Here is a 14,464-nt window from a genome sequence, read left to right on the forward strand (position 1 = left end):
AGAAAGGAACTCCAGCACCTCCATCTTTTAGGATAACTGAGAACTCCTTCTGGGAAGCTGTTCAAAACTATTGCAAGTACCTGAATATTAATGAAATAAGGAAAGGGAGGGTTTGGAAATACTCATTTTAACTGCTTTGCAAATGGCCACGTGCATTTGATGTCAGGTCACTGTTTTCTTCTACACTTTGTACCCCCTACTAAGAGTATTTAAGCAATGTCTGGTTGAGCTCCAGCAGCAGCTGTGGGATCCCTCTGCTTTCTCCCTGCGTGTTGTAACAGAGTCAGAAACAAGATTAACTAAATCACATTTCAACTTTATTATAAAATTATAAACCAAACTTCTGTACCAAAACTAGTAAGTTTAACCATCATAGTACCAAGAGGATTTAATAGAGAATAACATGCCCTGTCAAGTAGAATATTAACCTTTAAAGTCTTTAAACAATGTACAATGTCCATAAAGCACATAAATATTTTCATTTACTTTATTAGTTCAAAATATTCTATTCCTTTGCATCATTAATCAGTTTCCTCCAGATTTTGATTTTCCTTTAAAACAACTCACTCATATCCATAAAGTAGAGAATTCATTTTTACAAGGGAAGTAAGAAGAGTCCTCCCTTCAGAAAGCACATTCTGGAGTCACAGGGTGGGTGCATCTTCTCATCCCTAAAATTTCAGTTGTTGATCTGCAACTTGATTTATCTGCTGTAGAAAATAAGCCTCCCCTCTACAAGGAGAGGTACATCTGTCCATAGGGGAATAATCTTCCTGCTGAATTCCCCCAGCCCTGAGTTTATTGAAAAATACAATATGAATTTTCACAGTGAATTTACTGAGGCTGCTCAGCACTCTGTGTATTCCTGTACCTCTTGGAGGTCCCTGTGCCCTCTCCAAGAGCAAACACAGTCGTAATTACTTACCTGCCTTTTTTTTCTAGCATGATGCACTGAATTGTACCAGTTCCTTCTCATGCTGGAACCTGTTAAACCTCAAGCTAAAGATTAAAGAACAAGCTGACCAGGCAAAGCAGTGAAGCTCAGCATGTTTAGTTCAGCAAACTGCAGCAGCTGTTGCCTTGTGGTGGAGTTCTGAGGCCACCCAACAGTGCAGGGGTCCTGCCACAGATCCCTCACCTCAGGTGCTCTCCTGGCTCCAGCAGAGCAGAGTGCCTCCCTTCCCTGCAGCTGAACTGTACTCATGCAACACTCCCTGGTATAGAATACACACTATTTAATTTGCTGTTGACATTATTACCACTTGCTGCACAAGCAGCTTTGGTGCCATTCCTGTAACTGCCCCTGGAATGCTCCAGGAGCTGAGGGGACACTGGGATTGTGCTGTTCTCTGCCAGCAGCCAGGCAGGGGCTCAGATAACACAGAGGGATCACTTCTCCTCCCAGCCAGACAGGAAAGGTTCCCAACTTCTCCCGTGCCCTGGAATGAGTGTACAATCCCATGGTGATGGAAACTTAAGGCATCAAGACTGAAGCTCAGCTGTGCAGCCAAACACACTGTCTGTTTCCAAGCCACTAAGGGGAACATCCTCCAGTGACAATCACCTCTGGCAAGTTCAGCACCTGAACATGCTGTCCAGGAGAGCTGGAAGGGCAGGCAGCTCTCAGGGACCAGACCATGGACCCTCCTTCCCACAGAAAGTACAAAATAAACTGCTTTTGGTCAGTATGGACATAACAGACCTGTGAAAGTGAGCCCAGGAGGATGGGGGAAGCTGCAGGGGTGATTGCTCATGGAGTCAGGGGAGATGAAGGCTTTCTCCCATGACTCCCTTCTAAAAAGAAAAAGTCACCTGTACTTAAATATGATTGTGTAGCAGTGGAGTCCTCACTGCTCTCCCACCGAGTGGTTCCCTCACTGAACCCTCTGGAAGACTGAAACCTTGGTTGGATTTGTAGCTCCCAGTCAGTGAGGGCAGTTCAGGTTGTGCTGTAGAGTCAACAACAGTCAAACCAGACACCTCCCTCCCCGTGGCAGCAAACACAAACCACCACACACAGCAAGGCTGAATGTTCACAGAGCCTCCCTGCCAGCAGTTTTCAGTAATACAAAGGCAAATTCCTATCAAATTATACATTTTTCCACAATTGCACTAGGCTGGAATTAGGGAAAATGGAGGCAGTCTGCCTGTCCTGCAAGCACAACAAATCTTACATTAAATTAAAATTAACAAGCACAGTGACATTTTAATCTTGGAAAAATCAAGTTGTTGCTGGGTGTAGCCTGAGCAGCAAAACAAAGGACACTTTTTGAGACCCCAGTTCACTTTTATTATACAGAGGAAAATACAAAGCCTCTGGAGCTGATCTTTGTGGTGGAAAGCCGGGCATCCATCTGTCCTCAGCAGAGTGGATCAGGTTATCCTGGGATGTGGGTGGTCCATGACTGCTGGCACTGAGCTCCAAGGAGTGCAGGCACTGCGGTGTAAAGCACGATGGTGGGAGGAGCAGACTCAGGCGTGGCTCGAGTAGGACAGTTTTCCCCAGGCTTCCTCCTCCCCTCCCATCCAGGGGGGTCCATTTGCTAATCTCCAGCATAACTATTTGTAACAATTTCAGCCATTTCCCTACCAGCAGAAGAGGCTTTAAGGCATCCCTGAAGCTCACAGACTACGTCCTGAAGACATGCACGGCCCTGATGACGTACTGGCGGCAAATGGGGCACTCGCTCATGCGCTTCCCACACTTGGTGCACGTCACCATGTGCCCACACTCCAGCAGCACACAGTCAATGGGTGCATCCATGCAGATCCTGCACAGGTTGTCCTCGGTGCTGGGCTGCCCAGCACCACCTGGGGGAACAGGAGACCATGGATTGATGCTGAACATTCACCATCCCTGGAGGTTTTTAACCTGAGATTGGCCGTGGCACTGAGTGCCATGATGTGGTAAAGGGACTGGAGTTGGACCAAGGGTTGGACTTGAGGTCTTTTCCAACCCAATCCATTCTATGATTTTATGGATGTGACACTGAGTGAGAATCCACCACATCTTGATCACAGAGTGCCCTGGGCTGGTGATCACAGTGAGGTTGGATCAAGGGTTGGACTTGCTGATCTTGGAGGTCTTTTCCAACCCAATCTATTCTATGATTCTGTGATCCTATGGATGTGGCACTGAGTGAGAATCCACCACATCCTGATCACAGAGTGCCCTGGGCTGGTGATCACAGTGAGGTTGGATCAAGGGTTGGACTTGCTGATCTTGGAGGTCTTTTCCAACCCAATCCATTCTATGAAGGGCTTCCCTAATGGAGTTCTGCACATGGACAAAAGAATTCCCCTTGTGTCTGTATCTGCTCCCTCAGCTGGCACAGGACAGGGTTGAGCTTTTACACAGCATTGTGTGTGATGATGAAAACAAATCCCCCTGAGATTCTCAGCCATGAGGCAAATGAAGCATCATGGGTGTCTCTTCCCAGGTAACCAATAGGACAAGAGGAAATGGCCTAAAGTTGTACCAGGGAAGGTTTAAATTGGATATTGGGGAAAATTTCTTTCCCAAAAGGGTGTTCAGGTACTGGAACCACCATTGCTCAGGGCAGTGGTGGAATAAATAACCCTGGGGGGATTTAAAAGCCATGTAGATGTGACATTGGGGACATGGTTAGTGGTGGCCTTGGCAGTGCTGGGGAAACAGTTGGACAATCTTGGAGAGTTATTCCCACCTAAACAAGTTCATAATTAAGGATATCACTCACCAGTTTGATCGTCTGTGTCCAAAACTGCAACAGAAAAAGAAAGTGATTTGGTGAGAACTGGGAAAGAAACAATACCAGGCAGGTACTGAAAGCCCTGAGGGAGTTGCTAAACCAAAACTGCTTTTGCTGATCCCCACGGGAGGCTCAGGCTGAGCTCTGAGCAGGACAGGTTCAACAACTGGCAAGAAACTTTCTCCCATACTGATCTTACACAACAGCCAAGGCTTCCCAGAGATAAGCAGCAACCCAAGGCATGTCCCAGCTGTGAGGACAGCCTTGTGTGCAGAGTTTGGCCTCCCAGTGCTGCACCTGCAGCAGCCCCTTGTGCCAGTTCCTGTGGTGTTACACAATCACCAGGATTGTTGGGACACACACAGAGGCAACTGGGATTAAGAGAGAAGGATAAAGTCCATGAAAAGACAAGATACAATGAAAGAAGAATATAAACCCAAAGCAGTGTCTTAAGTCTTGTATCAGCTATAGAGGACAGTGCTCAGAGAGATGTGTTTAAGGAAACAACACTACTTTGGACAGCACTGAGAAACAAACCTGTGAAATCAAAGTGCTTCAGTTTTACTTGTAAGTAATGTTTTAAGTAATTTTTAAGTAATCCCCAGAAGTGCAAACTGGCACCTAAAAGTCAAGGCAGACACATTCTCTGTGCACCTCCATCCCCTCCCCTCTCCCTGGGCAGGCCCAGCATGTGCAGCAGGAACGTTCTGTGATAAGACAGAGCCAAGCCCCAGCTGCACAGCCACTGTGCTGAGCTTGTGCCCTGAAATTTGCCTTTTGGTGGCAGTTTCCTGCCTGGGCAGGGCATTTCCCTGATCACTTTGCCAGTTACTGTGAATCAAGAGATAAGAGCTCACCACAGCACATCCAGTCACACACCAGCTGTTCTGTGGGTGTGGCAGCGCCCAGTGGCATCTGCCAGGCCCACACACCATCTGAGGTGAAGGGTGCACAGCTCTCATGTTGCTGCTACAGAGCAGTCACTGTCCAGAGCCACCACAACACTCCTCAAATAACTACAGATAGTGGTGAACAGAGTTCAGCTACTTTAATGTGCACAGAATTCCCTCCTCACTTGCACGAAACAGAAACATTAAGATAATTTCTACTTCTTTCCTAAAACTCTCCATAAAAACGGAAAACCTGGAAAACAGGCCCATATTTGCTAAGTTATTACCTAGATGTTGAAGGTCTTTCTCTCTGTAGAGTCGGGTCACCCTTTCCAGCAGCTCCCACTTTTCACAGCAGCCTTTGTAGTTGACGAAGTTGCGGGCGAGGATTTCCTTCAGCTGCCGCACGGAGAGCGCGTTGATGTCCCCAACGCTCCTCAGGTCGGAGAGAGAAGCCTTCCTGCCCAGCACCAGGTTGTCTTCAGAGTCACTAGACTGGAAGGGAACAAAGACACAATGATTGAGTTGGTTAAAACTTGGTTGTATTGATGCCAAGGTCGTGGGTTCAATCCCCTGTGTGGGCCCTTGACTTAAGAGCTGGACTCAATGATCCTTGTGGGTCCCTTCCAGCTCAGAACAGTCTGTGATTCTTGCCCTCAACACCTAAACCCACAATTTGAATCAACTTTCAATGTGTGCATGAGCAGGAGTCCATGTTGGATGTACATAAAACTGGTTACTCTGAATTCTTCATCTATCAGAAACACAAGTCTTAAGGTAGAAACCATTTCCATTATTAGTGTCCAAGTGACACCAGTTCCTTCTCTCTGTGTAGGACAAGATGCTGCCACAGGAAGGGGGTGGTTGGGTCTGCCAGTGGTCAGGCTCAGTTACTGTCCAGCCACCCATCTCTGCAGTAACAATTCCAAGGTAGCAAACACAGCCCAGAAAACCTGGTCTGCCTTGTCATCCAGTCCCAGGACACACCAACCTGTGTGTCCTCCTCTGCTGGTGCTTCTTCTGCTGCATCCTCAGCTGCTGTCACACCGACTGGGCTCGGAGGCACGTGACCATTTGCCTACAAAAGGGAATAAAGTTTTCACCAGTGGTGTGTCTGTGGGTGTCTGGAGGGAAATCAGCAATCCCTGGAAGGACAAGGGCAGCCCAAGGTACAAAGCCAGGCAGGCTCACAGAGGGGTTTTCCTGTGTGGCACTTAAGCAAACAAAAGCAAAACTTTTTGAAACTGAAGTGCAACCCCTGAACCTTGAAAGCCCCAGTACAGAACTTGGGCAGTAAAATCCCACATGATGCTCTTGCGAGGCTGGAGCAGGAGACCAAATTTCTACACACACAAGTCTATGTGTATATATGGAATCCTTCACACTGTGATGTGATGTCAGAGCTCTGACACTCGGGGGTGAGCAGTGCAAGGTTCTGTTCAATCCTCCTCTAACACAGCTCAAAGTCTACAGATCTCACAGTCACCAGACAAGCCCCTCCTCAGGTGGGTTTGGGGTGGGCAAACAGGAGACACTGAGTGAAGGACCAGCAGCAGCAAAGCTGGAGACAAAAAGCTGAGCAGCTGCTCTGGGCTCTTCATACAACAAGAAGTATAATTGTGTCTGACTCACCCTCACAGCCATCCTGCCCCTCTGTTTCCTACTGACAAAGGGCCTGTAACCTCACCATGCCACTTACTCAGGTGGGGACTTGTTAATATTTACAGAGCACAAGAATAACAATAACCATCAAAGAGCCCAAACTGTGGCAGGATGTCAGGCAAGCAGAGACAAGAACCTGAAATGTATCACAGGGCTAAGGGAAGGCAACAGAGCTGGTAAAAACTGGAATGGCACTATCCAGAACACCAGGGAATGAAAATGCCTTTTAATGATTTGTAAAAAATATTCTCCCAGGAAAACTCTTCCTTTGAACCAGACGTATCTGCTGAGGAAGCAGAAGGTACACACGTTTTCAAGGAACTAAATACACCTATTAACTTTGTAACAGGACAAGGAGCAGATGTCAGACACTGAGCAAACTTCCCACAGCAGAGAGCAGAAAGACAAACAAAGCAAGGTCAATAAAAAATAATTAAGCTCAAATGCCCCTGACGAGGTTTGTCAGAACTGCAGGTTCATCATAAACCAAAGACTTGGCAACAGACTCGGGGTTTGTTTTCTATTAATTTGAGTGCTGGAGACACCAAATCCTCACCCACCTCCAGTCATCTTTCTCCCCAGTTCCAATTCCCAAAGTGCTTTACACTGTGCCCGTCTGGCACAGGAATTAAAGAACAGTATCAGCCATTTCTTTACACCTGCACACAGTTGTCAGAAGTTGTCAGCACCAAAGGACCAGTCACAGGAGCATCTTGTGGCAATGCAAGTGAGGACCAGAGAACCAGGGAAAACCCATCCCAAGCCAGTGCTGCTGTTCTGAGAGTGATTGTTTGATATACTCAGCACCACCCACCAAATTAAAATCCACTAATGAATGGCACATCAAAATTAGTGACAGCAAGTCACAGCTTCACACAGCAAAACCACATGCAACATCTGAGTAGTTACTCCAAAACCAGAGATGAATGAGTTTGCAAAGGATGGTTCTGGCCAGAGACTGTACCTGTTGGTGTTCCTGAGCTGCTGAAACTGAGATGGGATCTGTAGACACTGAAGACTCCTCGAGTGAGGTAGAAGAGGCCAGGCTGGTTGGGGGGTGACTCACAAAGTCTTGCTGTCCAGAGGCTCTGGTATTAAAAGTGTTTGTTCTTATCTGATCTTCCTGGCTAATTACAGGCTGCTGGCCAAGGATCAGAAGCACCAGGTCCTCCTTTTCACGACAGAACTCTGTGGAGATCTCATGGAGTGCCAAGTAGTCCCGCAGGTCCTTCACCTTCATCTTGATCAGCTCCTCCCGCTGGAAGGCCGTGGCTCGGAAGCGCTGGCAGAGGTGGCAGAGCAGGGGCCCCCCCTCGGGCTGGCTGGAGCAGGACGTGCAGAAACTCTTCTTACAGTCCAGGCAGATGTGCTGGTGAAGAGAGGGGAGAGGGATCAAACCATCTGTGCCAGCAGGGCAGCAATTCCCTCCCATCCAGAGGCCAAGGGGAGCAGCAGCCTCTGCTAAAGCACAACCAAACCTTGGGATTTATGGGAAAGTGCCAAGTATGTAACCCGTGTTCCTAAATGAGGAAAGGACTGATCCCTGAGCAGATCACTGCGTTCCTCATGGTCCTTGGACTACACTCCATCACAGAATCACAGACTATTCTGGGCTGGAAGGGACCCACAAGGATCATGGAGTCCAACTCTGAAGTCAAAGGCCCACAGAGGGGATTGAACCCATGACTTGGTGTTATTACAGCCAAGTTTTAACCAGCTGAGCTGATCTCAGGGTCAAACCCACCCTGACACTTCTGCTCTTGGATGGTTCCCTCACATGACAAGAGTTTTCTGCACTGGCTCATACAGTTTAAGGGACAGGAAATCAGGAGACTGAGGCAGGAGACTTGCACAAGTCCAGCCAGTTGTGCCTATCCCTCTGCATTCAAAAAGCCCCAACATTGGAGTGAACTGCTTAGAAACATTTCTCTATTTCATAAATTGCTTTAAATTACCTCCCCCCTGCCTTTTTTTCCCTCCAATTTCCTGCAATCACTAAATGAATTTTTGTTTCACCATAAGAGGGAAAGGGAACAGCAAAGCTCACAGTGTCTGACAGACATCAAAGAATTCAACATTTATTTATACAACAAAAATAGCTTATTTTGAAAATAATACACACGCTGTGTGCCAGTTAGAGCTAGACAGAAAGTGTTGGAAGTTTTGGAAATATTAGGCCCCAGACATTTAAAAACTTTACAGATTAAATTGTGTTTAATGTTTATATTTGATACTGTTCTGATCTTGTCACTCAGGGCTCGATTTTCAGAAGTTCCAAGCACTCACAGTCCGTGTTGACTTCAGCAGAAACTTGACTGTTCAACACTTTGGAAAGGCAAATTCTACATTTTCCAGTAGGAATAGCAGCAGAACAGCCACATTAAGCGCCTTTTAAAAAGCCCTGAGGGAAGAAAGAAGTGGTTTCAGTGCTGGTTAAAAAAGCTAATTCACAGCCTCAGAGTGGCCAAGCACCATCTCTGAAATCCTGACATCCTGATCCTTCCTTTGCACCAGGAAAAATACACACGTGGAGCTGGAGAAGCAACAAATACAAACTCAAAGACAAAAAAAATTGTTTTATGAATTGGTTGTGGTGATTAAAGAACATCTCTACCTACACAGTTCAAAGAAAGCAGGTGTTTCTCATGTTTTACAGGGTGGAAAAGCACCACTTGCCTACAAAAGCTCCTTGTGATCCCCTTTACAGCCTGGAGCCCCCTGGCTGCTCACAACCCTTCCAATTAACACCAACAGGCCTCTCATTTGGACCCTGGGATACACTTAGAGTGGAAAGAATCCCAATTTCCTCCCCAAGCGTTTTAAGACAAGCAAACATCCACCACAGAGAGAACCTCTAGTCATGCAAACTTGAAACCTCATCCCCAGAGCCCTGTTTGGGGCCCTGCCAAGGAAAAGAGACTTCCATCATCACTAAGCAAGGCAGGAAGGGCAATTCCCACAGAACATCCACTTTTGAGAAGTCTTCCTTAACCTGGTCGTTATCAACACCATTAACATGTCGCTGACTTTTCTGCCCCGTGATTGCAGGAGCAGTCCTGTCTCTGGGGAGGTTTCCAGGGCACAGACAGGAACTGAGGCCTGTGTGTGTCCAGAGCAGGGGAACAAACACTCCACAAAGGCAGAGAAGTGGAAAATAACCTCACCGACAACTTGCCCTCTCTCAGTTGCCCATTTCTGACATAACAGCAATGAGAACTAAGACCAAAAAAAACCCTAATAAACTAAAAAAACCAACACCACAAAAAGCCCACAAAACTACCCAAAAACCCCCAAACAACCCCACGTTCCTCTGGCAGGGGAAGCCTCCCTGTGCCCTACAGATTGCCAAACCTGTTCCAAAGGGAACCACAGTATTGCCAAGGACCTTCCAGCCAGAAAACCACCCCTGGAGCACTCCCATCTCTTGGTATCACATGAGCAAGAACAGAGCAAGGACTGAGTTATCTGAAGTGTTTCTTGCAGCCATTAACAGTAATAACAGCCTGTCTGAGTTACCAAATTATATGTTTGAGAATTCAAAATAAACCCAGGCATATCTCTGGCTTATCAGTTCAGCACTCGGATGCACCTTCAGACAAACAACTCCCCAGCCTGTATCTGAGCACCAAGTGTTTAAACAGGCACAGTTGGACACAGCTCAGCATCAACCAGCTTTTACAGCTTTGATATATTTGCTGAACTACAGGGCAGTGATTGAAGGCACTGGGCTCTTCAGAATGATTATTTTAAAGTGTTGTATATTAAAGCCTGTTCCTAAAAGGCCAGGCCATGTCTGACTGATGCTCACACAGCACTGAAACACTTCACACCAGAGGTCTGGCCAGGATGGAAAACAGGCAAATCAAAAGTCTTGTAGCAGCACTTGTTTTGGAGTCTATATATTTACAAATGAAGTTTACAGACAAGATAAAATAAATTTGGATTTGGTTTTGGGACTTTTTTTTTCTTCAGCAATTCTACACACACCCTCAATAACCTTTTCTGGCTTTTTAGTTTGAGGGGGAAGTTTGGAAAAGAAACAGGCAGATCTTCCTTTACTGAAGGCACAAACATCACTGAACTTCTTGCCAGAACTTCGGTTTTCTTTTTAAAAGACATTAGTGTTTTTAAATAATAATAACTGGAGAAGAGGAGGCTCAGAGGTGACCTCAGCACTGTCTGGAACTGCCTGAAGGGAAGTTCTGGCCAGGTGGGGGTTGGTCTCTTCTCCCAGGCACTCAGCAATAGGACAAGGGGCACGATGGGCTCAAGCTCTGCCAGGGGAAATTGAAGTTGGAGATCAGAAAAAGGTTCTTTGCAGAGAGAGTGCTCAGGGATTGGAATGGGCTGCCCAGAGAGGGGGTGGATTCCCCATCCCTGGAGGTTTTTAAACTGAGCGTGGCCGTGGCACTGAGTGCCATGATCTGGTAAAGGGACTGGAGTTGGGCCAGGGGTTGGACTTGATGATCTTGGAGGTCTTTTCCAACCCAATCCATTCTATGATTCTATGACCTCATGTTTAAGTTAATGCTTCTTTTAAGTGATTATCAGCAGTTTGCCTTTCTCCTTCCAGGCCTGGGAAAGCCAAGTGTAGTGAAGGTTAAGCCCTTCCAGCCACATTAATGGTGCCTAATTGTGAAAGGATGCCTGCAGACCCAGAAGCCGAGACAAGCTCTTTTCCCACATGGAATATCCTCAGTCAGAGACCTCTCACGTGATTCCTTTCCCGATGGCTCTCTGGGTGAGCAGGGGCAGGGCCGCACTCACCTTGCCGGCGGGGCTGTCCAGGCGCAGCCCGCAGGCTCTGCAGCTCAGCTCGGGCGCCGTGGGCGAGGGGAAGGAGCTGTACCCGGGGTTGGAATAGGCCTGGGCTCGGGGAGGCGGCGGCGGCGGCTGCAGCTCCTCGGGGGAGGCGTCGAGGCACAGCCAGTTACAGCAGCTCGCCCACATGGTACCTGCACATGGGGACAGCACACGGGTTACATATAGATACATGTATCTATAGCTATACGTGGCTAAACTCTGAGAATGAAGCTTTGGGAAGGGCTCTCCCCACGTGCCCTTCCAGCCTGCACAGTGGATTGTTCAGGAGAGGCACAGTGTGCTCAGAACTGGCCCCACCGTTTCAGCCCCAAGGTCCATCTGCCGCGGCAGAGTGAGCTTGGACAGTGACTGGGAAGCCCTCGGGACTGTCACAGCCCCCGGCACTGACCGGGGCTGACCCTGCTGAGCATCCGAGATCTGACGGGATGGGATGGCAGGGAGGGGTTGAACTGCCAGGGGACGGTCCCACTGAGACTCGAACTCACGACCTTGGGATTCAGAGCCCAGAGTGCTCTCCTTTGCACCACAGGACTGCCCCAGAGGTGTGAGAAATGCTCACATTTTACCAATAAAAATGTAGAGGGGACAAAGTCATCAAAGCAAAACTAAACTTTTATTTAACAAATTCACCCAAATCGGGTGTGTCCCTCTGGCCCAGGAGACAGACCCTGAACAAAAAGAAACAGAACTTTTTATACCCTTTCCAAGCCAAAAGATCCCTGTCCCCTCTTCCTACTGGCAGGAATTGGGGTTCACAGTCTGGCCTGGTTTGTTGCCTGCCCAAGATCCTCCACTCCCCTCCAAAGGCACAAAAAACCATTGGAAATTTACCCCTTCCCTTATTCTCTTACAGTTCCTTGAGCTTCAGCAAAACCTTAATTGTTTCTAACAGAGGGGACAGGGCAGTGACAGCTGAGGGGGGACGAGGCACCAAGTGCAGCCAAACTGCCACCAGCATTTGTGTTTGTAACAGTGCTTTGATACAGTGACCCCTCAAGGAAATGGATTTTATCCCTTCTCCATCAAATCGTATGGTCTTTGCTAATTTTTAATCAGAACTGTACTAACTTTGTATTTTATGTTAATTTTTGATTTTAGCTTGTACCTTAGTTTGTCAGTTCTGTTAACCAGGCAGAGCTTTAGACAAAGAGGAATTTCACCCTGTAACATGAGCTGAACTTGAAGAAATAAACCAAAACCTTGTTTAGATTAAAGGCTAAGCTGTAAGAAATAATAGGCTGTAAGAAATAGGTTGAGGCTTGAAGCTGTAACGTTGTTTAGTTAAAGGAAATACAAAGCTGCAGAGATGAGAGCAGCCCATTGGAGCTGTTCAGATCACCCCAAATACCCTGCTGGACTTTGGGGAGGGGTTATCAGTTGTAACTAAGTATATAAACCTGGAAACACAAAAGTCTTGTTGAACTTGTCTGTGGTGGAATTATTCCCCATGTTCCCAGGGCTGAATAAAAGGAAGAATTTTGTTCTATTCTACTGGATTTGTTTCCTTCAATCAGTTGGAAAGTGATGATCCTTCCCCTGCAAAGCCCCCACGCCCAGCCCAGCACGATGTGCCTTTGGTGGGAAGGGGCAAATACAGCTCAGGGCAGTTGTTACCAGAATTCCATGTGAAGATAAGATGAATTTTATGTTCCACTTGGCTGTATGAGAGTCTAAGTTTGCTCTAACAGGCTGTCTCTGTTTCACCAAGCTGCAATACCCTGGGTTTGTGCATTGGGAAAAGAAAACAAACTCAAATTACACGGTATAGAGCAGTTAAAGAAAATCAAGGGTGGCTCTTCAGCTTTATCCCAAATCCCTCTACAGATTTACAGCTACAAAACCTAAACAGATAAAAGAAAAGCAAGGGCAGTGGGGCCCCTAATTTCATATATGCCAGTTGAATTTACAGCATGACAAGGCTAAATCATCACACAGTGAGTCAATGTCAGTAAAACAAGAAAAATCAAACACTGACTTCTGGTAACTTGCGTGGGAAACAATTATATCTGAGACACAATCACTTGTTTATGTTTTTCCAGTCAAACTACACATACACATACATACATACAGACACACACAGACACTTACCTAAATTCCAGTGGAAAATGCTCAGTTTTGAAGTCTCCCAAGACCTCCTATGCAGCACTATTCCAAAAATACACTGCTATAAACTTGCTTTGGGGAGTTTACAAAGAAATCTGAATTCATCTGGGCATTCAGTTTCTGCAGCACACACCGTGTGCCATCACTTAGGGGTAAGCAGAATACAAATTGCCTCCTCTGCCTTTCTGTCTCACACAGGAGTTCCTGAAGTACGTTTCTTTTATGTCTTAAAAATCAGGTCCATCACTGACAGTGTTGAGCAACTGCTCAATTTTATAAACTTCTGGAAATAAAACATCTCTGAGCTCCACAGCCAATTCATTCCTTTCCCCTCAGTCAGTATTGCCACTGTGAAACTCCAGATTCCCCAGGGAACGGGGCTGGTATGAATCCTAAAGCTTATTTGGTATAATATCCCAACACACTGTTCTGTTCTTTTATTTTTTTTTAAGCTGAGTTCAATCTTTTGGGCTGATGTACTTGAATTGTGAAGCTTTTGCAGTCTGGTGCTGTTCCAGTGTCTGCAGTTTAGTGGCATCTTTAATCCTTTCAAAAACCTCGCTGTGTTTGGCTGGTCAGAGTTCTGCTGTCCTGACAGAGCCTTTCAAACAAACCCCCAGTGTGAGCTCAGCCCTGAGCCCTCCCTGCAGGATCAGCACATTGCAGGGTTTGAGAGAAAATCTGCACACCCCTGACACGATGCATTCTTGGGGTAACTGATGTGCACATCCTGCACTGTAAACTGCACTTAGACTGGCAACCAGGTCTCAATAAAGAGTGTAAATTGCACTTAGGCTGCCAACCAGATCCCAATAAATCCATGGAGAGAAGCGTTCCATGAGCAGAGAGAACCCATCGCCCATCTGTGTCAGCTCTGCACTGCAATCAAACACCTACTTTAGATGGCACTGATAAAAGAAACAATTACCCTTCTCTCTGCACATTAATTTTCAAGCTCTCCATCCCACTCAGAAGTTAACACAGCTTTTCTATTGCTAAAACACAGAACTTCTATGTTAAATTATCTTCTTTGGAGGTTTAATTTCTTCCTGGGAATTGCAAATCTAAACAAGGTGAAAGCTGCACAGCCAAACAAGCCTTTGGTTAAGCTCCCTTCCTGTCTCAAGGACCCCTGCAAGCTGCAGGCCACCCACGGTAACAGAGTGCACAAATCCCACTGCCTGCCCCCAAAAACTGTTTCCCTAAAAGACAAGCCTGTTAATTCCCTCTGGAACACTGCAACATGTCAAACAC

At 46.7% G+C, this 14,464-nt stretch overlaps 1 protein-coding gene across 7 annotated transcripts in view; it reads right to left on the bottom strand.

The window, feature by feature from the left end:
• Nucleotides 1-295: 295 nt before the first annotated feature.
• Nucleotides 296-14,464, bottom strand: part of RFFL (ring finger and FYVE like domain containing E3 ubiquitin protein ligase) — a 28,778-nt gene continuing 14,609 nt past the window's right edge. For all 7 annotated transcript variants that reach the window (XM_071575244.1, XM_071575243.1, XM_071575249.1 and 4 more), the window contains 6 exons: nt 11,051-11,238; nt 7,248-7,652; nt 5,613-5,699; nt 4,909-5,116; nt 3,720-3,743; nt 296-2,811 (listed from right to left, as the gene is read on the bottom strand). In XM_071575244.1, coding sequence (XP_071431345.1) covers nt 2,630-2,811; nt 3,720-3,743; nt 4,909-5,116; nt 5,613-5,699; nt 7,248-7,652; nt 11,051-11,233 — 1,089 coding nt within the window. In that variant the 5' untranslated portion in view covers nt 11,234-11,238 and the 3' untranslated portion in view covers nt 296-2,629. The remainder of the gene's footprint in view (nt 2,812-3,719; nt 3,744-4,908; nt 5,117-5,612; nt 5,700-7,247; nt 7,653-11,050; nt 11,239-14,464) is intronic.

The sequence above is a fragment of the Pithys albifrons genome, chromosome 21 (genome assembly GCF_047495875.1).
Source record: "Pithys albifrons albifrons isolate INPA30051 chromosome 21, PitAlb_v1, whole genome shotgun sequence".
Classification (NCBI taxonomy): Eukaryota; Metazoa; Chordata; class Aves; order Passeriformes; family Thamnophilidae; genus Pithys; species Pithys albifrons.